Genomic DNA, 26,861 nt, shown 5'->3' on the forward strand with positions numbered 1-26,861 from the left:
GTAGGCCTCCATGCTTGCACATACTTTTTCAGTTCTGCCCACACATTTTCTATAGGATTGAGGTCAGGGCTTTGTGATGGCCATTCCAATACCTCGACTTTGTTGTCCTTAAACCATTTTGCCACAACTTTGGAAGTATGCTTAGGGTCATTGTCCATTTGGAAGACCCCTTTGCGACCAAGCTTTAACTTCCCTCATGATGCCATCTATTTTGTGAAGTGCACCAGTCCCTCCTGCAGCAAAGCACCCCACAACATGATGCTGCCAGCCCCGTGCTTCACGGTTGGGATGGTGTTTTTCGGCTTGGAAGCCTCCCACTTTTTCCTCCAAACATAACGATGGTCATTATGGCAAAACTGTTTGATTTTTGTTTCATCAGACCAGAGGACATTTTTCCAAAAAGTACGATCTTTGTCCCCATGTGTAGTTGGAGCAGTGGCTTCTTCCTTGCTGAGCGGCCTTTCAGGTTATGTCGATATAAGACTTGTTTTACTGTGGATATAGATACTTTTCTACCCGTTTCCTCCAGCATCTTCACAAGGTCCTTTGCTGTTGTTCTGGGATTGATTTGCACTTTTTCACCAAAGTACGTTCATCTCTAGGAGACAGAGCGCGTCTCCTACCTGAGCGGTATGACGTCTGCGTGGTCCCATTGTGTTTATACTTGCGTACTATTGTTTGTACAGATGAACGTGGTACCTTCAGGCATTTGGAAATTGCTCCCAAGGATGAACCAGATTTGTGGCGGACTACAATTTTTTTTCTGAGGTCTTGGCTGATTTCTTTTGATTTTCCCATGATGTCAAGCAAAGAGGTACACCTCCAATTGACTCAATTTATGTCAATTAGCCTATCAGAAGCTTCTAAAGCCATGACATCATTTTCGGGAATTTTCCAAGCTGTTTAAAGGCACAGTCAACTTAGTGTATGTAAACTTCTGACCCACTAGTATTGTGATACAGTGAACTATAAGTGAAATAGTATATCTGTAAACAATGGTTGGAAAAATTACTTGTGTCATGCACAAAGTAGATGTCCTAAACAACTTTCCAAAACTATAGTTTGTTACCAAGAAATTTGTGGAGTGGTTGAAAAACGAGTTTTAATGACTCCAACCTAAGTGTAAATAAACTTTCGACTTAACTGTATATATGACTGAAAATACAATGTATATAATGATTTAAATACTATCTATCCAGATGTAATGTACAGTGCATTCGGAATATATTCAGATCCCTTGACTTTTTCCACATGTTGTTACAGCCTTATTCTAAAATGGATTAAATTAAATGTTTTCCTCTTCAATCTACACACAATAATGATGAAGGTTCACATGTGCCTTGTTGCAAACAGGATGCATGTTTTGGAAGATGTTTTATTCTGTACAGGCTTCCTTCTTTTCACTCTGTCAATTAGGTTAATATTGTGGAGCAACTACAATGTTGTTGATCCATCCTCAGTTTTTCTCCTATCACATCCATTAAACTCTGTAACTGTTTTAAAGTCATCATTAGCCTCATGATGAAATCTCTGAGTAGTTTCCTTCCTCTCCGGCAACTGAGTTAGGAAGGAGGCCTGTATCTTTGGAGTGACTGGATGTGTTGATACACTATCCAAAGTGTTATTTATAACTTCACCATGCTCAAAGGGATGTTCAATGTCTGCTTTTAAAATGGTTGCCCATCTACCAATAGGTGCCCTTCTTTGCGAGGAATTGGAAAACCTCCCTGGTCTTTGTGGGACTTAACAGATAATTGTATGTGTGGGGTGCATAGATGATGTAGTCATTCAAAAATCCAGTTAAACACTATAATTGCACACAGAGTGCAACTTATTATGTGACTTGTTAAGCAAATTTTTACTCCTGAACTTATTTAGGCTTGCCATAACAAAAGGGTTGAATACTTACTGACTCGCGACATTTCAGCTTTTCATGTCTTCATTTCTAAAAACATAATTCCATTTTGGCATTATGGGGTATTGTGTGTAAGCCAGTTACAAACATTGTTCAATGTAATACAATTTAAATTCAGGCTGTAACACAACAAAATGTGGAAAAGGTAAAGGGGTATGAATACTTTCTGAAGGCAGTGAAGGGCTATGGGCCTATACATGATGCAGTCCACTATGATTTGAAAAAGTAGCAAAAAAATGCATGCACTATTTGTTGCCTTTAGACTGCACAAGCTGGGCATCATTCACAAGTGATAATATTCTCACCCATCAGCCTATTCTCAATATAATCTGGTCTTTACATATACTAAATAATCTATTTGTGAAATTAGTTTTGATTTAGAATTACCATGCACCTGTCGGAACAGGGGCAGGGTAAAAAAACATAATCCATACGCACTTGAATAACGAATGGAGGACGCTTTCCCATGGTTCATTTTCATGCCAGCCAGGTAGGTTACCTCAGTTATAAAGCAAAGCAATGTGCTTAATATAAGGAAAGTTGAGAAATAAATATAGTAGGCCTAGCCTATACAAAGATGATGGGATCCTCCTCTTTTTAATAGACAGCATCAAAACGTGTTTTTCTCATGCAATTGCACAGCCTATAGAAATGTTGAGCAAATATAACCCTTATTTCATTCCATGCATCAACCAGCTATGAGGAGCTGGCTCTCTCTGTGTAACAGGTGATCCTATTCCGCTCAAACTCAATGTCAGGGCTGAACTGTTTGATTTGATTTAGTTTGCATTGATGTCAGAGTGATTAAATGGGACAATAGAGCCCTGAGTACCAGGTCATTAGCAAGTGGCCTAATGACCATCAGCGGCATCAGAGCACAGTTTTGGAGAAGACTAGTAACCATGACTCAACAGTCATATGGAATTTGACTGCGGTCATGACTCGTGACTGCCGGTAATACGCTCACCGTAACAGCCCAAGGGAAGACGATTTTTTTAATGAGTATGGTCTTATTTCTATTACAGCATACTGAATGACTGTCATTCATATTCCATTCACCCAGCTCAAGGTAACATCGATAGGTTTAAGCTACTACATGATACTCACATTTGTCCTATATCTATCATGATGTTGCAACAACTTAGGCTACAAATTAAAGTTTATAATGTAGGTGCACATGTCGAGAGACAAATTGTAGTAATCAAGGTGACATTGACACATTCAATACCGCCTAGAAAGTTTCTATTGGACAAATTCAGGCAGGTCCCTCCCCGTTTCGTTCCGTTTGTAGTAGCCTAAACCTTAGCAAGCTAAACATCTGCACCTGAACTTGGCTGCCTCCTACAACATTTCTGCCCGTACAACTGCTACCAGGTCTCTATTTTACACCAGTAAACTGGTTTAATACATTTACTTATGTGCTTTGTTAAAAAAACACTATTCATTTGACAGTAACATGGGAGCTGCAAAACCTGTAACTGCAGAAGTGTGCAAAATGGCAGCCAGTGCATGGGTAAGGCAAGAGGAAGGTCATTCACACATGGACTCACAGGAGAAAACATGGCTAATCTAATCCCATTACGGAGGTACAAAGGAGAGCAGTCACAGTGCTCAGCCCACACAATGTGACAGCCTGTAGCTGCTCTGGATGGATGGCCTGTGTGCCTCTGCCATGCAGATGTATCATGCAGCATGCCTGGGGTGCTGTCTTCAACAGAGCCATAGTAATGTAGATAGTTGTTTTCAAATGCATTATTTCAATGATTGATTTATGGCTGTACTTGTGATGACTTCCATTTAGGGTAGCCTAACTAAAATGATAAATAAACATTTTCCACAACATTTTGCTCCCCCAGAAATGTCCTTTCGGCACAATAAACAGAATAACATACAGTATGTGTCTGAAATGAAATAGTATAAAAGGCTTGAGAATGGAAATTGACTTTACACATGAAGACAAATTGACTGCTCACATGAAGTGAAGTGTTAAAAATCAATTTTCAATACCAACCCCAATAAATTGCTGAATATTGCTTGATAAAGTAATGTCTTGTGGTATTATTGGTATGAAGCACTTTACACTGACAACTGCATCTATACTGAACAAAAATATAAAACGCAACATGCAACAATTTCAATGATTTTACTGAGTTACAGTTCATATAAGGAAATCAGTTAAATGAAATAAATAAATTAGTCCCTAATCTTTGGATTTCATATGACTGGGCAGGAAAGCAGCCATGGGTGGGCATCGGCCCACTCACTTGGGTGCCAGGCCCAAACAATCAGAATTATTTTTTTCCCACAAAAGGGCTTTATTACAGAAATAAATTCTCCTCAGTTTCATCAGCTGTCCGGGTGGCGGGTGGCTGGTCTCAGATGATCCCGCAGGTGAAGAAGCCATATGTGGAGGTACTGTGCTGGCGTGGTTACACGTGGTCTCCGGTTGTGAGGCCAGTTGGACATACTGCCAAATTCTCTAAAACGACGTTGGAGGCGGCTTATGGTAGAGAAATGAACATTCAATTCCCTTGCAACAACTCTGGTGGACATTCTTGCAGTCAACATGCCAATTACATGCTCTCTCAAAACTTGACACATTTGTCTAAAGGCAAAAAACACCCCTGCAATTTACACCTCAAAAATGTGTACACAAAAAATGAGGGCTGGTCAAAGACATCCATCTGTCTTTTTCCTGGGCTTTCCTCCGTGATACAAACTTTACTGGAAATTAAAAGGGACTTCTGAGAGTGGGAACCTTTTAAATTTATTTTTGCTATGTGCTCCATTTCATTATTGGAAAACACATCAGTTTGCCCCTGGTGTGAGAATTTCAGGGTACAGACAACTGATAAAGACGGAATTGATTCCATCCAGCAGAGGTGTCTCAGTTTAGACCTGAGGCAAAATGTCTGTCCTTGCACTTTTCCTCCAGTATCTAAAGGCAAGTTGTCAAAGAGAAAACATCAATCTCTTGCTTCAGGACTTCTAAAAAGCAGTTTTTCCTCTACCTTATCATTAAATAGGGTGGCAGGTAACCTAGCAGTTAGAGCGTTTGGCCAGTAACCGAAAGGTCACTGGTTCGAGAACCTGAGCCAACAAGGTGAAGAATCTGTCGATGTGACCTTGAACAAGGACAAAACACTTAACCTCCAAGGTCCACACAAACTCTCTCACAGGTGTCAAAACATAGCGAATTTAAATAAATTTTTGTTAGAACTTTAAACTATATTAATTTTTTTTGCATTAACAGAATGCCAGAGACAGCCCTGAAAAGACAGTCAATTTGTACGTGAAAAAAAAGGAGATAACAACTGAAGTGGAGAGAACAAGGTAAACAACATCATCCCTTTATGAAACCATTTGAGCACCAGCAAACTCTAACAGATATTAAAATGGCTCAGCCTGGGGATACCAGTAAGATATGCAGCCCACATATTTGGCACAAATGATGTAAAAGCCTGTAAATTCAAGAGACCACATTTTCTCGCTGCCCTTTTATAATCATTTTCAAAAGACCCTAAAGCAAGTATGTTACATCCAGAGCAGTTGGTATGGTAATGGGTCATACTCATAGTGGTGCATGTATTCTTAGTAAAACTGGCTTTGTTGTATTATCAATCTCAGCCAGCCAATGTGTTAGCCCACAAGTTCTTGTCACATCAAGCTAGCCCTTGACATGAGCCTATAAAAGCACTTAAACATTATCATCTTTACATTTATTGATTTCTGAAGCCTTACATTATCAGGTTTTACCAGAGGAATCTATAGTAAGCTTGTGCATTGTTTTTGTTTTGTTGCATTTGTGTTTTCCTCTCCTCTTATCATTTTGTGCTATGCAGTGGTGGCCTCTTCAGAGAATAAATACAAGTCTGTTCCAATTTCATGCTATCTTCTTACAAGTTAATTATGTGGAGGCCTACAAAGGACAAGAGAGGCTTTGGCAGAGGGACAACAGTCCAGGTCTCGTCTTTGTTGTTTTGTCTGTTTTGTTTCTTCTTCTCCCAGACACACTCTCCCTCTCTTTTTCTCTCTCTCTCTCTGCCTCTCACAACACAGGAGAATAATCTTCCCTGCAGAGAGTTTGGAGATAAAAACAGAGAGAGCTGAAGGGTCCTTGGCGAGCCCAAGGCAAGGAGAAGGTCAACAGGACTGCTAAGAAGGGCTGTTATCATCTTGGTAACATGTTATCGGGAAGCCTGCAGTCCTGGTTATTTACAGTTATTGCTCCTTCTGGGTGCACACTTCAGTGCTTGAGGCTGGGCTGATTGAGCTGTAATGAGTTCAGGAACACAGGGAGTGGGCAAAAGAAAAGGGGAGAAACCAGGGAGACTAGAAATCAACGGCCATACCAATAGGTCAGCAGAAAAAAAAAAGTTTCACTGAAAATGCAAGTGGAGACAAAAGGAGAGTAAACTACTAGTATGGCTCTTCTCTCCATCCACGTCCTTCCATTTGAAACCAAACAAATCTCCCCAATAGAAGAGGAGAGGGCAGGGTCCCCAATGAGGCCCCTGGCAGGTAATCTGACAGTAAGTGACTCTTGACATTCAATACAGTGTGACAGAGAGGGAGGTGCCAACCCTCAGAGTCAAAGTCACAGGCCAAACTGAGGATCAACATCACTGCTATGAATTTGCTCAAAAATATTTATATTTGTTTTTACCTGCACCTGTCCAGTATTGTGTGTTAATCGGATAGGCCCATAGTTAAGGGGAGGTTGAAGTGAATCTGAGAGTTGAGCTAGTCGGGAAGAGGATGTCTGTAAATCCCAGTGTGGTTTCCAACCGTCAGGAGCAACGCTGAGGAAATCTCTCATTGTGAAACAGCTTTTCAATCTGGGGAATTACACAAAGTGCTGCTACTGTCAATGCACTGCCAGCTTTACACAAAAATGAAAGGACAGGAAAAAGGCTATATTGAAAGTCATTCAAAAGGCTTGGCAGAGGATCAGGTTTTTGTGCAATCACTCTGGCAAGCTGTACCCAAGCATGGTGCAATTACTTAAGAGAAATTAAGCAACAGAGCAATAAATATATATATATAACAAAGTCAAAAAGTACAACGAAAATAAAATATTAATAATAACTTCTTTTTTTTTAAATACCAGAAAGGCAAAGACAACACATCCACAGACATCCTAATCTGTATTAAATGCATTGGATGTAAGAGAAGATGCATATTTTGGACATGTCAATTTACAAAAATATTTTATCAAGAAAGAAAATAGTGAAGAGGGACGTTTTGGCTACGAATTCTTCATCACTGCAGGAAGTGCAGATCCCAGAGGTTTCTAAGAGCAGAGCACAGATTTAACATTCTCCAGAAGAGGGATGCAAAGTGTCCCTCTCATTAGAAAAAGATTGTTCAAATACTCAAATAGCCCTTATTCACAGCCAGTGGGCAGTCTCAAATTGTTTTTCTGGTAAATGTTGGAGTCCATAGAGGCATCTCACATTCGCTAGAAAATCCTTTCAAGTGTTTTGAAGACACAAATCGCTCACAATGTGATGCCTATGTATGTGAAGGGCCAGGCTTGCATCAGAAAATAAGTTGTCTGTCATGATATTTTGACCACATAAGTTTTTATGTCCATCCATGTCAAAATCAGATAAGATTAAATCAATTTGTTGACTTGTCTGTACTGCATATCATGGCAACGTGCTATTGGGAAATTGGATTAATAATTAGCTTAGTCATAACAATCATTGAGCTATGCACATTAACCTACATCAAGACTAGTTGTTTAGCCTTGAGCATTTCAATAAAATCTTATAGGCATACATCCACTATCCTCATGTGTCAAAATAAATCATGGCATAAACCTTAAAAAGTGCTAAAATCCCATTTCTACCAAGATGGCATTCATAGGTGGTTGCCCCATCAATGAATATTGTAGCGGCAGAAATTGGATGATAGCCGAGCCTTTGAGAATATGATTGTCTAATAGCTTCACAACTTCTCTCCCAATCTGGCAGAACCCGGCCTGCATATTATGCACAGTGTTTGGCGGAGGGAAGACAGAAACAATATAAAGTCATTATCCTGGTAGGAAGCTCTGTCAAGTCTACCTACCCTGAAGTAACTGGTCATGACTAACAAATGCAAACCACTGAAAGCAGTTGTACCTGGCTAAATATCCTATATTCTATTCCGCCTGTGACATCAAAGTATCTCTGCAATATTTCAACTAAATTATTTTAAAGGGGATACATACTTACATTCAATATGAGATCTTGTTAAACCTTTATGTGGTGTACATTTCAATGTTGTCTAGTATGAATAGCGGAAGACAGCCCTCTGTATCAAAATCTCATGTATTCTATCAAAATAGTCTTATTTTGCACTTCACTTTACAAACATATTCTGCGCATGAATTTGTGATATCAAACAAAACCTGACACATGACTGAAGCTCATCGCAGGAAGGCATTCTAAATAAATCAGCAAAATAAACAGAGGCAGCTTAAAAAACATGAACTGCTAAAGTGTTACAAATCCTCGTCATTTTCCCAAACTGCACCCTCTTGCCTCAGATGAGAAACGACACGTTTGCCTAGAAACTGTGTTTATGGAATCAGGATTGCTTGGAAATGAATTACTCCATCATTGGAGCTCTGCGTTCACACACCACAAGTGCATTAGAAGCTTGTTGCCGTCATGTTCACTTACAACATATTAACATCTGAGAGATTGAGGAGAAGCATGGACCCTGAGGACTATGACCCAAAGGCCCAGAATCCCCATACTACCATCTCTGGATCATTTAGAGACAACAAAAAACTTGATTCATCACAGCCAAACATCCTGTACAAGCACACAAACACATGTCAACCCTAAAGGGGAGCAAGCCAACATCAACCTAAAACACATTTTTATATCTTTGTGTGCAGTTGAAGGAAGTTGAAGGTAGTGCCACAAGCTATTGTTAACTAGTGTTAGCACAATGACTGGAAGTCTACCCTAACAGTATCCATCTGACTCTGGGTAAGTACAGTAGAAACAGGGCTTAATTGCAAAAATATAATATTATCCCTTTTAGAAGGATTCATAAGCAATAATGGCAATAAAGTGTACGACTGTTGCATTATAAAATAATATGCATAAATTAACCTTTTCTACCTATCATTAAAGCACCACCATGTAGAGGAAACATTTGCCAGCAATGTGAATATTCTGTTCAAACAATTACCCTACAAATCTTACAAAACTTTTGTGTGGTTACTAGCATTTTGTGACATTTTGAGAACAAGAGGCCAGCTCAATATTTGTATGTATCTCAACAATCAACAATTAACTTTCAAAATATTGAAGATGTTTGTACTACTTCTGCCAGGAGAAGTGTCTGTGTCAGAGCAAACTGGGCCATGTGTTCCCTCTCTGATTAGATGAAACCAAGAGCGGCAGGCGAGAATGTCAGACAGGATTATCGCCCGTTTCATTTGCTCTGCTTTTGCACAAACCTGATATCACCTCCCCTGCCTCGCTCAGTGACATTGCACAGACACATATGATAACTGAGACTACTGTAGCTTGCAAATATTATGACACCTAGATGGGACTCTTCTGAAACGTTTGCTCTGCTCAAACTTGCAATGTGAAAATGGAGCCAGTATTCTTACAATATGTATTTTTTCTGTACATCATTAACATAGTATTTTACCTGTGCAAAGTGCATTCTACAGACTAGCAAGGGGATTGGCAAAGATTCTGCTCATGCTGTGACCCTGGGTTAAGTGCAATGGCTGCCCATGTCTCCAGAGCTACAAAGCTCTATGCCTGCTTAAGCGTAGCACCTTAATCTTGGGATGTTTTGTTTCCTTCAGGGCCATGCCTATATAACGACACAACACTCACTGGGTATCAGATGAGACGTAAAGGGAAATAAAAAATTGACAACAAAAAAAAGAGTCCAGAAAAGAGGGCGAGAAAGCAAGGGAATGGACATAGAAAAATGTAATAATATAAATAAATATATTTTAACTCATAGTTATAAAGGGTTGATAAATAGAATAAATCAAAAGGAATAGTCTAGCCGACTCTCACTTGACAGCCCAAATTTATCTCCATAATCTCCTCCCGACTTAAAAGAAGAAGAAAAAAAGCTTTAAAAAAAAAGAAAAAAAAGTGAAAAGACCATTTAGTGTTTTGGGCAGTGAAGCCAATCCAATACCAAGGACAAGTAAGGGAGACGGAGAGGCTAGATTTCCTCTCAATACATCAGAGTCATAGCCTAAGTGTTACTGCACAACAAAATATTCATCTGGAAAACCCATAACTCAGTTAAAGTTACATAAGCTTATATAAGACAAAGTTAAAACATGAATTTTAGCCTATGTGGAATGGCTAGCTAGTGACTGTAAGATGCAATGACATCCACAATTATACCCACGGTCCAAAGATAAATAAGCAACTTTTACAGTATATCCTTAATTGAATTATATTTGGTTACCAATCTAATCAGAAATCACGATGCACAGCTTTAGATCTGCTTTTCCTTTTCAGAAGAAAAACTGCTTTTTACTGCTTTCTGCTATGTTATGTTTTAATCACATTTTAGTCTTGGAATAAAACCAACAACAGGACATCAGGAGTGGCACTGTAGCTCAGCCCTCTCCAAACCACTTGTGCTAAGCATCTTGCTTGATTGTTAAAGCGTTTCCTTTTTCTTTAATCAATGAAGACCCAACTGTCTTGATTCATGGGTACTCTGGAGTATATAAATGTCTTCTGACAAGCTTGACTGCATTTCCCCCCAGCATTCGTTCAGTTCCTGTTTAGTTTTTTTCCTCTCTAAATGTTGCTTTGGCTCTGGCTGTAATCACTCATCCTGTAGATGGGCTCTGCAATTGCAACATGAACACTTCTGAGAGAAGATAAGGCAAGATAGATTCCGTAAAATGCTTGGGAAAAGAAAAAACAATTAAACCTTCATCAGCAGTGAACAGTGCAGGAATTGTTCATAGTGTTTATCCTCATTAGTAATCTCTCTGCAGAATCATTTTAGTCCATTTTTTTACAGTTTTCTATTGTTCACTGATTCCAAAAATATTTTTTCATCTATTATCATTACTGTAAATGATTTCAAATCCACGTAGCAAATTCCATACTTTCTATAATGTCTATGGCGGATACATTCGTTTTGCATTTGGAAACAATTGTATTATCAAGAATAAACATAAGTATATTCCCTACTTTTGCATATTCATTCAGTTGCTGCTTACTCCCCTCAGACTATGTTAACACATTTAGTTGGCATTTCAGAGGTATCCATATCATATAAAAACAAAACTTCCATTTAAAATAATTTGTACACAATAATTTGGTGTTATTTTGTCATTCTTTGATGTCATTTAGCAGTCAGCAGTGCAGAAAATGTAAATTGTATCTGTTACAATGTAGCCATGTAAAAGTTGCATAAATTACATTTGTTTTCTAAATTTGGATAAAACATTTACATCACAAACGATTAGAAACACAAAATGCCACATGAATAATCATTACGGTACAGAAATTGTTATATTTTGGAAGGAAACCCCTCCCTACACTCTTAGAAAAAAGGGTTCTTCAACTGTCCCCATAGAATAACCATTTTTGGTTCCAGTAGAACCCTTTTTGGTTCCATGTAGAACTTTTTTTTCCATGTGTAAAAGGTTCTACATAGAACCCAAAAGCCTTCTTCAAAGGGTTATCCTATGGGGACAACCGAAGAACCCTTTTAGGTTCTAGATTGCACCTTTCTTTCTAAGAGTGTATATGCGACAGGTAGCCTAGTGGTTAGAGTGTTGGGCCAGTAACCAAGCGTTGGTAAAAATCTGTCGTTCTGCCCCTGAACAAGGCAGTTAACCCACTGTTCCAAGGCCGTCATTGTATATAAGAATTTGTTCTTACACTGACTTGCCTAGTTAAATAAAGATTACAAAATAAATATGCAGTGTTATCTCAGTAGGAAAAACAACACTATGCCTCGTCTGATAGGTGGGCACAGGATTTGCCCAGAGCACGAATGAGGTGCATCAGCCTGATATTCCATGAATATGGTGAAAGCGAGTGGCAGACGCATGCAGGCAAAACAGTTGATGAAGTGTGAAGGGAAATGGCTTCCAACAGCAGTGGATGCTGTGGTGGACTCAAGGTATCTGCATAGCAAATACAAAAACAGTCGCTAGCACATCTAGGTCTGTGAAAAGAGCATCTGTTTTGACTTGATAAATCCCCTTTTCTTTCTTCAGTTAGACTTTTTCCCTGTTCTCTGGCATACCATCATAATATCCCCACTTCTTTATCTGTCTTATTACCAATTCCCTCAACTCACATGACAATATCAAAGCTGTGGCCTGAGAAAGAGGAATAATGCTTAATAAAAACAACAGTGACATACAATAGGTCTATAACAAAATACAAAGTTTGTTGAACTGCTACTTAGACAAAAGAAGTTGGCAATTACAGGTGATTTTGGATATTACAGCCGAACTCATAACAATCAATGAGGCTTAATGAGTTGTGTCTGCAGTCAGTGTGAAACAAGTCAATTAGAGGATTTTACAGGTGCTACATATCCCACAATGGAAGGTCACATGAATATGTGAGTCAGAGTTCTGTTCTAGGGTACCATACGCTTATCAATTAGCCTTACTAAATATCTGCAATCTCCAACGCCTTTACTTTGATTCGGTCTCCCTCTCCATGCAACTTGTTGTCTGAAGACCGAGTTCAGGCAATAATCAATGATGGCTTAATAACTTCTGTGAATGGTCAACAGGAACAGTAAAACAATATGCTAACACTGTCAGTGTCATCCTTTAATGAGAAACACAGTGCTGGAGGCAATCAAGCCATTGACCACCTAAATTCAGAATCCACAAAAAGATGTAGGATTCAATTGAATACCTACAGGCTGCTCTCAAAGTTCATCATTAGATCTGACAAGTACTTTATTATTAACATATTTGTAGGGAAGATTTTCCTACAAATATAAGCTACAGAATGGTTTAGCTAAATCCTAATTGTGCACAGATGGATGCACAGGTTGAATTCTGGAAAATGATTCACTGTATAGAATATTTCTAATTTATACTAATTTGACAGTTCAAATTATTTCTGCTTATTCGTAAAACTAATGGAGCTCATTTGATTTGTGATTGGTGACTAATATTACCAATGTAAAGAATTATGTTTCAAGCACTAATCCGCTTTCACATTAAAGCAATGCCATAATTCTGTCTGACATTGATAGAAAATAACTGTCAAAGGGACAAACATTTCATTTCTCCATGTACACATCGTAAAACTAATGATACAGGTCCAAATAATAATAGATACAGATATGTTCCTTTCTCTAAATAAAAACCCATTGATTAATAAACATCCTTAACAAAAATGAAATTGATGGGCTAAAGAGATCATTATAACTATTAAAACTCAATTAAGCATATAGAAGTCTATGACAATTGACATTGTTTTTCATACCTCCATATCTACAGAACCATCAATATGGTTTTAATGACAGCTTGAGGAAATAGTCATTATTTTTTCTATACTATCAAAGTCTGCATTTTCTTGTATTATCTTAAAAAGCAAAGGAAGGGAGGACTGCTGAAGCTAGTGTGACTCAGAGACCTGTGGGCTGCAATGCCTATGAAAATATATACCACTGACATAATCTGCATATGGTTGACAAGAAACTGAATTATGTCTCATCTAAATGTAAATTAGGGGTTTTATACATTTAGTAAATGGCTTACATACCGTAGTCTGTTTTAATAAACCAATTAGAATGTATTACCAGGGATACTAAAGAAATAAAATAAAATCTCTAGTATCTAAAATGTATGCAAAATGTTGACAGCTGTCCTACAAAAAAAGTGGCAATATTGGCAGCATGAACCTCACTGAGTGATATCTCTGCATAAATTCAAATAAATGTCTGCTTGAATTCACATGTTTCAGGCAATAAATTGTTTGAGGTGAAGTGATCCATATAGTGATCCGTACAGTAGCCTCTATAAGGGTATTCAAATGTTCTTCCTGTCAGTGTCATATTATATAACAAATGCATGAATTGGAAATGTGAGACCTTCACAGATATCACTGTCACTACATGGAATATGGATGCTAGTTATTTGACCATGCAGTGAGTGATACTGTCTAGATATTGATGTAATCTAAAGGGTAAATTTAAGCACTACATCAACAGTAGATATTCAACAGTAGATATTGATCTTGAATCTTCTTGGCAAACGAACATGATTTAAATTTGCTTAAACCTTGGTAATATGAAAGGTATTCTTCTTCAGTGAAAACACATTGATATTGAATGTGTGTTTCTACTCAAGGTAGGCAATGCCAAATCGCTGGATTATGAATAGTCCTTTTCGTTTCTCAATTCCACCAACAAAACAAACCACAATTCTTTATGAACAGTGAGGGCTAACTCCTGAAAAAAAACATATCACTCCTTGTGAAATGTATTGACAGATACTCACCATATGACCACTGAAGTGAAAAATGACTTTTTAGCATTTAGTCCTTATAGGAGACCTGTTGGCTTATAAGTGGTTAAAATAGTTAGCCTAGCTGCAGTGTTGCTTCGTTGAAACAGCAACACAACATTAATTTGACATTAGCGTAGTTCAATTCCTCTCCGTTTCCAACTTTAGTAATGCATTTACTGGAAAGAGATTAATATCAATTCCATAAATCATTCAGGAGAATTTCCGGACCTAGAGACATCTGGGTAATGTTATACATGTTAGCGGATCTCAGTCTGAGAGCTCAACGCCCATTAATCAATGTCTGAGGTCCTCCGAGCATGTCATCTGGGAAAATAAGGAAACTTATTTAAAAACCCGTAAGAAACGTAAGTCTCCTGATTATTTATTAATATCCATATCAACCTCCTAAAACATATGTTTGTCTACTCTCCTCTCTATTCACTCCCCTTTGACAGGCCACATGCATAGCCGTTTTAATCTTCATTTATAACTCGGGATCGAGCATAGCACTCACTTTTAGACAAATCCTCAAATCCTCATGGCTTCCCAGATCTTAGTGAGAAGCTCTTTGTTTATCTCTTAACTTTCAAACCTCACACCTGTTATGTGGTGCCATGGTGTGACTGACAATATCATATGATGTTATAGTAATACCCTATCATATTAATTTCATTTGATTGACAGTGCCGTTCAGTAGTATAAGCTTACCTTTAAAAAATGGTGTCTAATAAACCTCTAACCACTTGTTTATTCAGTATTATGTCTGGGAGAAAACACATAGATTCTTCTCAGAAGTTTCACATTCTATCCAAATAAACAAAGTCAAAAAATAAAAATCAACTTAAAAAGTCTATCCTCTGACAGCTGGGCCAAACAGCACAGAATCACAAGTTAAACTTCATCTCTGCACAGCCAGAAATTGGTTGCCTGCCAAGAATATGAAAGCTATGTCTCATCTGTTGAAGACCCTGAACCTAATCTCCCAGCAGAGAATGATATTGTGAATGTTCCACTGGCCCACTGATTCACTGTCACTCCAGCCCAGAGTCACTCTCTTTGCTGCCCACTTGACCTTGTCACAGAGGAAAGCACTTTATTTTCATTGCAGTGCCATTCATTTGGTTGAAAAGTTCAAAACAAAGGCCATTTACAAAGCATTCTGGAACATATTAACTTGTTTAATTACAGTCTTCAACTAGGAAGATGGACAAGGTAAAAGAGCAGTGACTCACTTAGAACCTTTACATTTTTTTGTTACCCTTTTCTATAGCTAATTAACCATTAAAAGACACAATCAAAGAAATTATTTAGGCCTAGTTGTATAGAATATTCTGCTTGTATTAATAGGCAATATTTAATATAATTTCAATGCTTCGATAGGATGCAATTCAAATCACAGAAATATATCTAAGGAAATAAAATGGTTTCGTAACTGAAGTATATGAGATCTGTAAAGGAGGATCAGAGGATCGCACTACAAAACAACCTGTTTGGGTGCATGTGGGTCTTCCTGTATATTAGTAAACAAGAAAATAAATTGGCTGAAAATGTAATACAGTACCCAGAAATGTGATATATAGTGATGAATTACCTGTCAACCTGCCTTGCACCAGCAGGCATAGCCTACATTATATTCATTATTTACTATAGCCTAAGTCTTATACTGCCCTTTTTAAATTGAGGGATGACAATAATATCATCATAGAATGATCACTTAATAACACTGGATTGTTTTGTGATCAAAATAGAATTACATAGCCTATAACTACTTAAGCTAGGTAAAGGAAATTCTAAGTTAGCCTAATTAGTGTAGATAAACCTAGTCTGTGGATGTATTTACAAATATTGTGATAAATGTATCAAATGTTACAGTAGTTTAAATTGTGATATTACACCTCATTACAGTTTGTACTTACCACTCTCGAAGCAAGCATCAAAGACAAGGTGGCCTTTCCGTGGAACTCCTGTGTATCCTGGTGGAGTCACCATCAGCTTGTTCACATTGCCCACTAAGGCATCCTCTCCTCCAGCTTCACTGCCTAGGACAACCACATATCACTTGTCAAACAACTTAATCTGAACTAATATCTATTAAACACCCCACCATTCTAAGGATATCACATGCGGTTAATATCATATTAATATTTTCACACTTTGTGCCTTATCAGAAGTAGATACAGTATGACAAGATTTCTTTCGTGCATCAAATGTGGCTTGCCTGCCTTATGCATAGTAAGTAAGGCATGCTGTTGGCAAAGCCTTAACTGAGGTCACCTTGCAGAAATATATCTACTTGTATTGTATTAGAACTAAATAAAAACCTCAAGACAACAAAAAGGCGTGAAATTATTTATTTTGGTGTGTTCAGAGATTTCACTATTGTAAACAAATGGTGTTACTAGCTAAAACTTCACAACCTTTAAAAGATATAGCCAGGTCTAACAAGTGCTTGGCCTGCTTTTTTGACAGGTGCTAAAGCAGGTGGTTAAACAGCCTATGCTATTTGGAGTGAAACAAACTGTCCTTTACCTGCAGATAATGCATGAATAATTATCAAGGGTCCCTGATAGTGTTGCATTTAATTACAGTACATTCTAGGTAGCTAATATGTCGTGCATGTTAACCTACACATGTATATTAGGATTTAACTCTATGAACTCAGGTCTTGTAATTGTAGACTAGAAAAGGACATTTAAATGTGGTGTGATGTGCTTGCTAGTCTTGAAGTATTTATGGTTGTGATATAGTAGTAGTGACAGCAATGGTATTAATAGGGTTTTCAAAGGCTATGTGTTAGTTATAGTGACCTATTTTTGGGTGCTTTGTAGGTGTGGAGTCGTTATAGTCAGTGGTGTAAAGTACTTAAGTAAAATATACTTTAAAGTACTACTTAAGTAGTTTTTGTGGGATATCTGGGCCTGGTTGCATAACATATCTTAAGTGTTTCTCTTAAGGCCATACTTTAGGGCTTTCACCATAGTTTGAGGGCATGCATGGCAGAAAGAGTATCTGGCATGATTCACTGACTAAATGTCTCTTCAAAGTGATCACATTTATTTTGTTAGATAGCAAAACTTCCACAATCAACACAGGATAACAAAATTGCTTCAGAAGAAAATAAACCAAATTTGTAGCCATGGATTTTGCACCTTCCAATGTTTAGCTAAGTACCCAGTTGGTTGATGTTTTCCTTTTGTAAACAAGGCTGATGAAAGCAACATTCACCTCCACAAATGATGTTTACACTGATATCCATACTGAATTAAGCAGTTAAGAGACCTCATGAGCACCCTTAACTTTTGCACTTAATTTAAGGGGGACATTCAGCTTAAAATGTTTTGTGCAAGTGACTTACAGTTAAGAAAACTTTAAGGGAAAGATGAGGGGAAAATTAACTTCAGGTGTTTTATGCAACCGGGCCCTGTACTATTTATATTTTGGACAACTATACCTCCACTACATTCCTAAAGACAATATGTACTTTTTACTCCCATACCTTTTCCCTTACACCCAAAAGTACTTGTCATTTCGAATGCTCAGGCAGGACAGAAATATGGTCCAATTCACGCACCTATTAATATAACGGGTTGTCTTCCCTACTGCCTCAGCTCTAGCGGACTAACTAAACACAAACTATGCGTTTATAAATTATGTCTGAGTGTTAAAATTTTAAAAACAAGAAAGGTGTGCCGTCTGGTTTGCTTAATATAATGAATTTCATGTATAGCATTTACTTTTACTTATTACTTTTTCACAAGTATGACAATTGAGTATGTTTTCCACCACTGTACTTAAGTACACTTAAAACCATACACTTTTAAATGAGTAGTATCACTTTTACTTGAGTCATTTTCCATTAAGGTATCTTTACTTTTACTTAAGTATAACAATTGTGTACTTTTTCCACCACTGATTATGGGCTTGTATAGTAGGCTCGAGTGAGTGCTATGTCATCATTAGGTGTTTTTAAGTTTTTAAGTTTAGAGTGTTGGGGCGGCAGGGTAGCCTAGTGGTTAGAGCGTTGGACTAGTAACCAGAATTTGCAAGTTCAAAACCCAGAGCTGACAAGGTCTGTCATTCTGCCCCTGAACAGGCAGTTAAAGCCCACTGTTCCTAGGCTGTCATTGAAAATAAGAATTTGTTCTTAACTGACTTGCCTAGTTAAATAAAGGTAAAATATATTTTTTTTAATTAAAAAGCCTGCATTCCACCATTGAACTGAACGGGGATACAATACATTTTATAGTTTATGAGGTAATAGTATAAAAAGCTGAATACAAGAACACTATTCCAGATTGGTCTGCTCGTTTTAGAGTTTGAATGGCGTTTCTAGCTGAAACGGTTGAAGACTAGACAGAATTTTTGCCCATTCAATTCTATGGCCCCTGAAATGCATTGGGATTAATACAAACGTGGTTGTAGTGTGAAAAGTACAAGTAGTATCAAAGCAACAGTTCCAGTACCAGTCGCCATGTTTTAACTGATTTGCCTAGTTAAATTAAACACTTTAAAAAAAAAAATAGTATTCCATTAATAGGTAACTCAACTGCCTGGGAGAGCATATTTTTCAAGAGTTTGTAAAATTATAAAACTTATTAGTAATTTCTTCATTATCAAATGATGTCTTAGAAGTCAACAACATTTTACAACCTTGTAATTTCCTATTTTATACACAATTAGTAAAAAAAAAAAATTGTAAATTAGGTTCGGTTTTGCACACATTCAAATCAAATCAAAGTTTATTTGTCACGTGCGCCGAATACAACAGGTGTTGACCTTACAGTGAAATGCTTACTTACAGGCTCTAACCAATAGTGCGAAAAAAAGGTGTGTGTGTGTGTGTAGGTAAGTAAAGAAATAAAACAACAGTAAAAAGGCATTTGAAAATAACAGTAGCAAGGCTATATACAGACACCGATTAGTCAGGCTTATTGATGTAGTATGTACATGTAGGTATGGTTAAAGTGACTATGCATATATGATGAACAGAGAGTAGCAGCAGCGTAAAAAGAGGGGTTGGCGGGTGGTGGGACTCAATGCAGATAGCCTGGTTAGCCAATGTGCGGAAGCACTGGTTGGTTGGGCCAATTGAGGTAGTATGTACATGAATGTATAGTTAAAGTGACTATGCATATATGTTAAACAGAAGTAGCAGCAGTGAAAAGGAGGGGTGGTATAGAACTGGGGGTGGCTGGGGTCTTTGACAATTTGTAGGGCCTTCCTCTGATACTGCCTGGTATAGAGGTCCTGGAGGGCAGGCAGCTTTGCCCCAGTGATGTACTGGGCCGTACGCACTACCCTCTGAAGTGCCTTGCGGTCGGAGGCCGAGCAATTGCCGTACCAGGCAGTGATGCAACCGGTCAGGATGCTCTCAATGTTGCAGCTGTAGAACCTTTTGAAGATCTCAGGACTCATGCCAAATCTTTTTAGTTTCCTGAGAGTGAATAGGCTTTGTCGTGCCCTCTTCACGACTGACTTGGTGTGTTTGGACCATGATAGTTTGTTGTTGATGTGGACACCAAGGAACTTAAAGCTCCCAACCTACTCCACTACAGCCCCGTCGAGGAGAATGGGGGCGTGCTCGGTCCTCCTTTTCCTGTAGTCCACAATCATCTCCTTAGTCTTGGTTACGTTGAGGGATAGGTTGTTATTCTGGCACCACCCGGCCAGGACTCTGATGTCCTCCCTATAGGCTGTCTCGTCGTTGTCGGTGATCATGCCTACCACTGTTGTGTCATTTGCAAACTTAATGATGGTGTTGTGCCTGGCCATGCAGTCGCGGGTGAACAGGGAGTACAGGAGGGGACTGAGCAGGCACCCCTGGGGAGCTCCAGTGTTGAGGATCAGCGTGGCATATGTGTTGCTACCTACCCTCACCACCTGGGGGCGGCCCGTCAGGAGGTCCAGGATCCAGTTGCAGAGGGAGGTGTTAAGTCCCAGGTTCCTTAGCTTAGTGATGAGCTTTGAGGGTACTATTGTGTTGAACACTGAGCTGTAGTCAATGAATAGCATTCTCACATAGGTGTTCCTTTTGTCCAGGTGAGAAAGGGCAGTGTGGAGTGCAATAGAGATTGCATCATCTGTGGATCTGTTTGGGTGGTATGCAAATTGGAGTAGGTCTAGGGTTTCTGGGATAACGGTGTTGATGTGAGCCACCACCAGCCTTTCCAAGCACTTCATGGCTACGGACGTGAGTGCTACGGGTCTGTAGTCATTTAGACAGGTTGCCTTTGTGTTCTTGGGCACAGGGACTATGGTGGTCTGCTTGAAACATGTTGGTATTACAGACTCAATCAGGGACATGTTGAAAATGTAAGTGAAAACACCTGCCAGTTGGTCAGCACATGCCCGGAGCACACGTACTGGTAATCTGTCTGGCCCCGCAGCCTTGTGTATGTTGACCTGTTTAAAGGTCTTACTCACGTTGACTACGGAGAGCATGATCACACAGTCGTCCGGAACAGCTGATGCTCTCATGCATGCCTCAGTGTTGCTTGCCTCGAAGCGATTTAGCTCGTCTGGAAGGCTTGTGTCACTGGGCAGCTCATGGCTGTGCTTCCCTTTGTAGTCTGTAATAGTTTGCAATCCCTGCCCCTTGCGACGAGCGTCGGAGCCGGTGTAGTATGATTCAATCTTAGCCCTGTATTGACGCTTTCCCTGTTTGATGGTTCGTCGCAGGGCATAGCGGTATTTCTTGTACGCTTCCGGGTTAGAGTCCCACACCTTGAAAGCAGCAGCTCTACCCTTTAGTTCAGTGTGAATGTTCCCAGTAATCCATGGCCTCTGGTTGGGGTATGTTCACTTCCTGATTTTCAACCATCTTTGGATGGGTGTTCTAAAAATATATGGGAGTCCGATAATGAAAACCACATGACATTTTACGAAGTGGCATTGGTTGAGATTATAAAATATGGCAAAATTAGCTGCCTGTTAAAGGGTTAAGAACAAATTCTTATTTACAGTGACCACCTACCCCAGCCAAACCCTAACCCGGACGACGCTGGGCCAATTGTGCGCCGCCATACTAAGCCAATGCTAGATATGATTTTGGACAATAGAAAAATATTATTATGGGATCATTATTAACTGCCTGCCTGTTATCTTCAATATGTTTTATAACATCATTCAGTACATGAAATGTTATTGTTATTCTAAGCATATGAACTGTAAACGCATTCATTTACATGTATCATATTTATTCAAATCATCAGTCCTCATTTAACTAGGCCCATCTTCCATTATAAGTAAATTAAGCAGACAAGATGTAAATGAATGTATCCTGTTTTTGATGATTTAAAAAATCTATGCAAATTCCAATACAAAATGTGTTTACTTTAATTGGGAAACTCAACCTGCTGGTTGAGATGTTTGCGATGCATTATCTATCAAAGTTTAAGTTTCTATCAATGTCATGCACACAAAAATTATTAATTTCTAGCCTATATCTGGCATCACCATCATCAAACCATAATCTAACTCAGTTTAGGAGCCTGAGATCGTGGATATATTGAGGGAGTAATACCCTATGTTTATGACAATGTCGTCCTGTCCTTTGTTTTATGTTTTAAAGGTGTATGCTTATTAGGCTAGGTCTACTGTGAAGCCTAGGCCTACTATGTTGTTTGTAAATGTTTTAAACATTTATTTAAGAAGACCACAATGAAAATACGTTTTCAAAGTTTTGTGTCATCCTCAATGATTTTAAATGCATTATCCACATGTGTGGTTGTATTGTGTTTTACATTGTCAAATAAACCTATATTGTGACTAAACACACATATTTTGCATAACAATCATTTTTCAGATAAAATGTTTTATTGGTGTGCCAGTTAAAGGTTAAAGTTGTTATGGTGTTTACGGTTTTGGTATTAGAGATTCCAGCGAAATAATAATAAGCATGGCCAGTTTATAAAGCAAAGCACACCTAATTAAAACCCTCACAATGACGTGTAGCCACAGCCATGCTATTACCATAGATATATAGGGAACCACTACTTCTTGTGTCTAACACAGCTACTTGCCACAGCCAGTTGCTGCAAGAGGCAGCTAGTATTTGCTCGCTCTGGTTCTGGGCGTCGTTCGGTTGAGAGTACAGTAGAACGACGCTCTGGACCAGAGCTAGCACTAGCTAACGTTAGCTGCTAAACTCAGTCACAGAGCAAATCCCGCACATTAGATGCATAGCAAGTAGTCTGTCCAGGCAGAGTGTTTACGGCAAACACTTCAATTTGCTGAACATGTTCATGCTACTAGCTTATTTATATCAGGTAGCTAAATTAGTAGCTAGCTAACTAGAAGGTTAACGTTACCTATCAAAATAAGGTCGTTAGCTAGTAACAAGCTTACTTAGCTAACTAGCAAAGTGATGTTTACAAACGATGTTGTGTCGGTCTAGGTGATTGATGCAGCAGTCCAGACTCATTCATAACTAAATGTGCAGCAACCTGCTATGCACTCTCATGCACTTGAATATAGGTACTATAGAAGGTAGGTAGCACTACTATTTACACACCAACGTCGACGTCTCTCATGTTCTCCTCCATCTTCCTTTCCATTTTGCACAACACACCAGCGCACAACGCTGGCTGAGTGTTGCCACGGCAACGCAGTCTAGGGATAAGGACAGGTGGGAGGGAGTTGGGTGGTTTCCACTAGCTTCCACAGTCAGATTCCTCAGCCACAAAGTCAAATTGGTTTCAAGCCTACAACAACTATTTGCTTTGTGGTCTGCATTTAAGGTTAGGGTTAGGCATAAGGGTTAGTAGCTTGGTTAGATTTACAATTTAATTTTAAGAAGATAAATGATAGAAATGCGTGGAGTTTATAACTTTGTGACGACCCATTGGGGTTGCCCTAAGCAAGTCAAAAGCAGGTGCAAGAAGAGCAGTACATTTTAAGATAAATTAAAGAAATCTCTTTCAAAATGTAGAACTCTATATTATTTACCCAACGCATGTATACACATGGTGTCAACTAAAAAGACCTGAACATATTATCCATTTATAAGAATGATGGTCAAATGAGTAGTAGTTTACTGTGAAAGGGTAAGAACCATAATTTGGGTCAGTATTTCCCCTGGGACTCTAATTACTAATGAAACATGTAAAACGGTATAAACTCACCCCTGACCTGTTCTCAGATGAGAACTTTATAATAGCATGATTTTTGATTGTGATTTTAGAAATGCAATGTCTCGCTGTTGCCAATGGCCCTAAATTATCTACAGATTGATAAAATATGTCCTATGCAGAAATCGCTCCATTTCCTGGCTGCAAAAATTTCTAATAGTTTGCCTAATTTCAGATTGTGATATGTAAGTATAGTGTAAAGTATCATTGTACCATCTAACCCGCTGTGAAATATATTTTCCTTAACCACATTTTTTTTCTTCATTTTCAGCTGATTGAAGCTGGTGTACAAAAGTAAAAGAAGCCAAAACAAAACTTAAGCATGGAAACCATAGAAATAGTGCACATAGAACAGATCTACCGCTTCTTAAACTTGCTTTCATTGAGTGACAGACTTATAACTCACATTTATGTCACCAAAAAGTTACATATTGCAGCTTTAAAGCATGAGGATTTCTATCCCATTCATAAATGCGAATTACCTTTAGCGCCTATTGACGATAGTAGGACTATCTTCTGGTTAGGAGAGTTTTGTTAAGAGGCCTGACACTTGCTATAAACGTTAACACGCATCGCTTGCTGTACAGTTTTGGAAACAAGCAACTTGTATTTTATATCAGCAAGAAATACATTTATTTAAAAAAAATATATGTATATACAGTGCCTTGCGAAAGTATTCAGCCCCCTTGAACTTTGCAACCTTTTGCCACATTTCAGGCTTCAAACATAAAGATATAAAACTGTATTTTTTTGTGAAGAATCAACAACAAGTGGGACACAATCATGAAGTGGAAAGACATTTATTGGATATTTCAAACTTTTTTAACAAATCAAAAACTGAAAAATTGGGCGTGCAATATTATTCAGCCCCTTTACTTTCAGTGCAGCAAACTCTCTCCAGAAGTTCAGTGAGGATCTCTGAATGATCCAATGTTGACCTAAATGACTAATGATGATAAATACAATCCACCTGTGTGTAATCAAGTCTCCGTATAATTGCACCTGCACTGTGATAGTCTCAGAGGTCCGTTAAAAGCGCAGAGAGCATCATGAAGAACAAGGAACACACCAGGCAGGTCCGATATACTGTTGTGAAGAAGTTTAAAGCCGGATTTGGATACAAAAAGATTTCCCAAGCTTTAAACATCCCAAGGAGCACTGTGCAAGCGATAATATTGAAATGGAAGGAGTATCAGATCACTGCAAATCTACCAAGACCTGGCCGTCCCTCTAAACTTTCAGCTCATACAAGGAGAAGACTGATCAGAGATGCAGCCAAGAGGCCCATGATCACTCTGGATGAACTGCAGAGATCTACAGCTGAGGTGGGAGACTCTGTCCATAGGACAACAATCAGTCGTATATTGCACAAATCTGGCCTTTATGGAAGAGTGGCAAGAAGAAAGCCATTTCTTAAAGATATCCATAAAAAGTGTTGTTTAAAGTTTGCCACAAGCCACCTGGGAGACACACCAAACATGTGAGAGAAGGTGCTCTGGTCAGATGAAACCAAAATTGAACTTTTTGGCAACAGTGCAAAACGTTATGTTTGGCGTAAAAGCAACACAGCTCATCACCCTGAACTCACCATCCCCACTGTCAAACATGGTGGTGGCAGCATCATGGTTTGGGCCTGCTTTTCTTCAGCAGGGACAGGGAAGATGGTTAAAATTGATGGGAAGATGGATGGAGCCAAATACAGGACCATTCTGGAATAAAACCTGATGGAGTCTGCAAAAGACCTGAGACTGGGACGGAGATTTGTCTTCCAACAAGACAATGATCCAAAACATAAAGCAAAATCTACAATGGAATATTTAAAAAATAAACATATCCAGGTGTTAGAATGGCCAAGTTAAAGTCCAGACCTGAATCCAATCGAGAATCTGTGGAAAGAACTGAAAACTGCTGTTCACAAATGCTCTCCATCCAACCTCACTGAGCTCGAGCTGTTTTGCAAGGAGGAATGGGAAAAAATGTCAGTCTCTCGATGTGCAAAACTGATAGAGACATACCCCAAGCGACTTACAGCTGTAATCGCAGCAAAAGGTGGCGCTACAAAGTATTAACTTAAGGGGGCTGAATAATTTTGCACGCCCAATTTTTCAGTTTTTGATTTGTTAAAAAAGTTTGAAATATCCAATAAATGTCGTTCCACTTCATGATTGTGTCCCACTTGTTGATTCTTCACAAAAAAATACAGTTTTATATCTTTATGTTTGAAGCCTGAAATGTGGCAAAAGGTCGCAAAGTTCAAGGGGGGCGAATACTTTCGCAAGGCACTGTATACACACGGTCAGCTGCAACTGTGTTGAAACCAGTTAAAACAGTGTAAGTGTATATTTTGCATTTGTGAAATTAAAGTATAGTGCATTCTTTTTCTAGAACCGTACCGCAATTGAGAATTGATTCATGTTTAGATGGAGTATTTAGCTGTTTTGGCTGCCAGAGCCAATTTGCTTCGAGATGATGGACATTTCTTGGACTATATGGTTACGTTAGGCTCGTTTAGTCCATTATTGGGCTAGAGGCTTTCTAGATAATTGGAGCATATGTCATTAAGCCAATTGCTTTCCATTATTACCGCCACACCTGATTAGCTGGATCAAATGAATGACCATATGACTCCAGGCATATAGACTTTCTGTTGCTTATTTTCAAGTTATAAGCTTTGTGTAACAGGAACAAATAAATAAGGCTGGGAGGAGGGCAATGATTGTTGTCCCTGTGATCATATTTGATAGCTACAGGCAGCTAAACAACTAGGGTGGCATTATTATTTCTTAAATTATAAAGAACAGTGCTGTGCAATATTTCCAGAAAATTGAATAGCTGTCCTTCATGGCATGTCATCCCTTAACTCTAACCAATTAATGGGCTCCATGGTGCTGGATTTATTTTGGGACTGATGTTCAATGAAATTACTGTGAGACGAGAAACAAAAGTATTTGTACAGTCATTGATATTCCATGCCTATTTTTGATATGGGTTGTTAGTGATCATGTTTTGAGGAGACCATTCCACACTGCTCATAGCAGAACAGGAAAACAGAAAACCCTCAGGGAAAGGGTAGATATATTTTCAAATGCTCCTTTCAATGCTACTATTTTTAAATATTTGTATTTATAGCATGACTGAAATGATTTTAAAAAACAACTTCTCTTAGTGATTGCTTCTAGTCTGTCTTTTCCTGTGGAACACCATGTATTTTCATATACAGTGTTGGTACAGGGAAACCCTTTTTAGTTTGACCATGTAGGGACTTCCAACATATAAAGCACCATCAACGAAAAGGATGTCATGCAAAATCAAAAGACAGGACATG

The 26,861-nt window shown here is 38.6% G+C and overlaps 1 protein-coding gene across 1 annotated transcript in view; it reads right to left on the bottom strand.

Annotated features, from left to right (window-relative positions):
- The window catches only part of agbl4 (AGBL carboxypeptidase 4), a 426,805-nt gene extending 403,816 nt beyond the window's left edge, over positions 1–22,989 (bottom strand). The window contains exons 1-2 of the mRNA XM_064935374.1: positions 22,921–22,989; positions 16,325–16,447 (exon numbers count right to left, since the gene is read on the bottom strand). Coding sequence (XP_064791446.1) covers positions 16,325–16,447; positions 22,921–22,963 — 166 coding nt within the window. The 5' untranslated portion in view covers positions 22,964–22,989. The remainder of the gene's footprint in view (positions 1–16,324; positions 16,448–22,920) is intronic.
- Positions 22,990–26,861: the final 3,872 nt, after the last annotated feature.

The sequence above is a fragment of the Oncorhynchus masou genome, chromosome 24 (genome assembly GCF_036934945.1).
Source record: "Oncorhynchus masou masou isolate Uvic2021 chromosome 24, UVic_Omas_1.1, whole genome shotgun sequence".
Classification (NCBI taxonomy): Eukaryota; Metazoa; Chordata; class Actinopteri; order Salmoniformes; family Salmonidae; genus Oncorhynchus; species Oncorhynchus masou.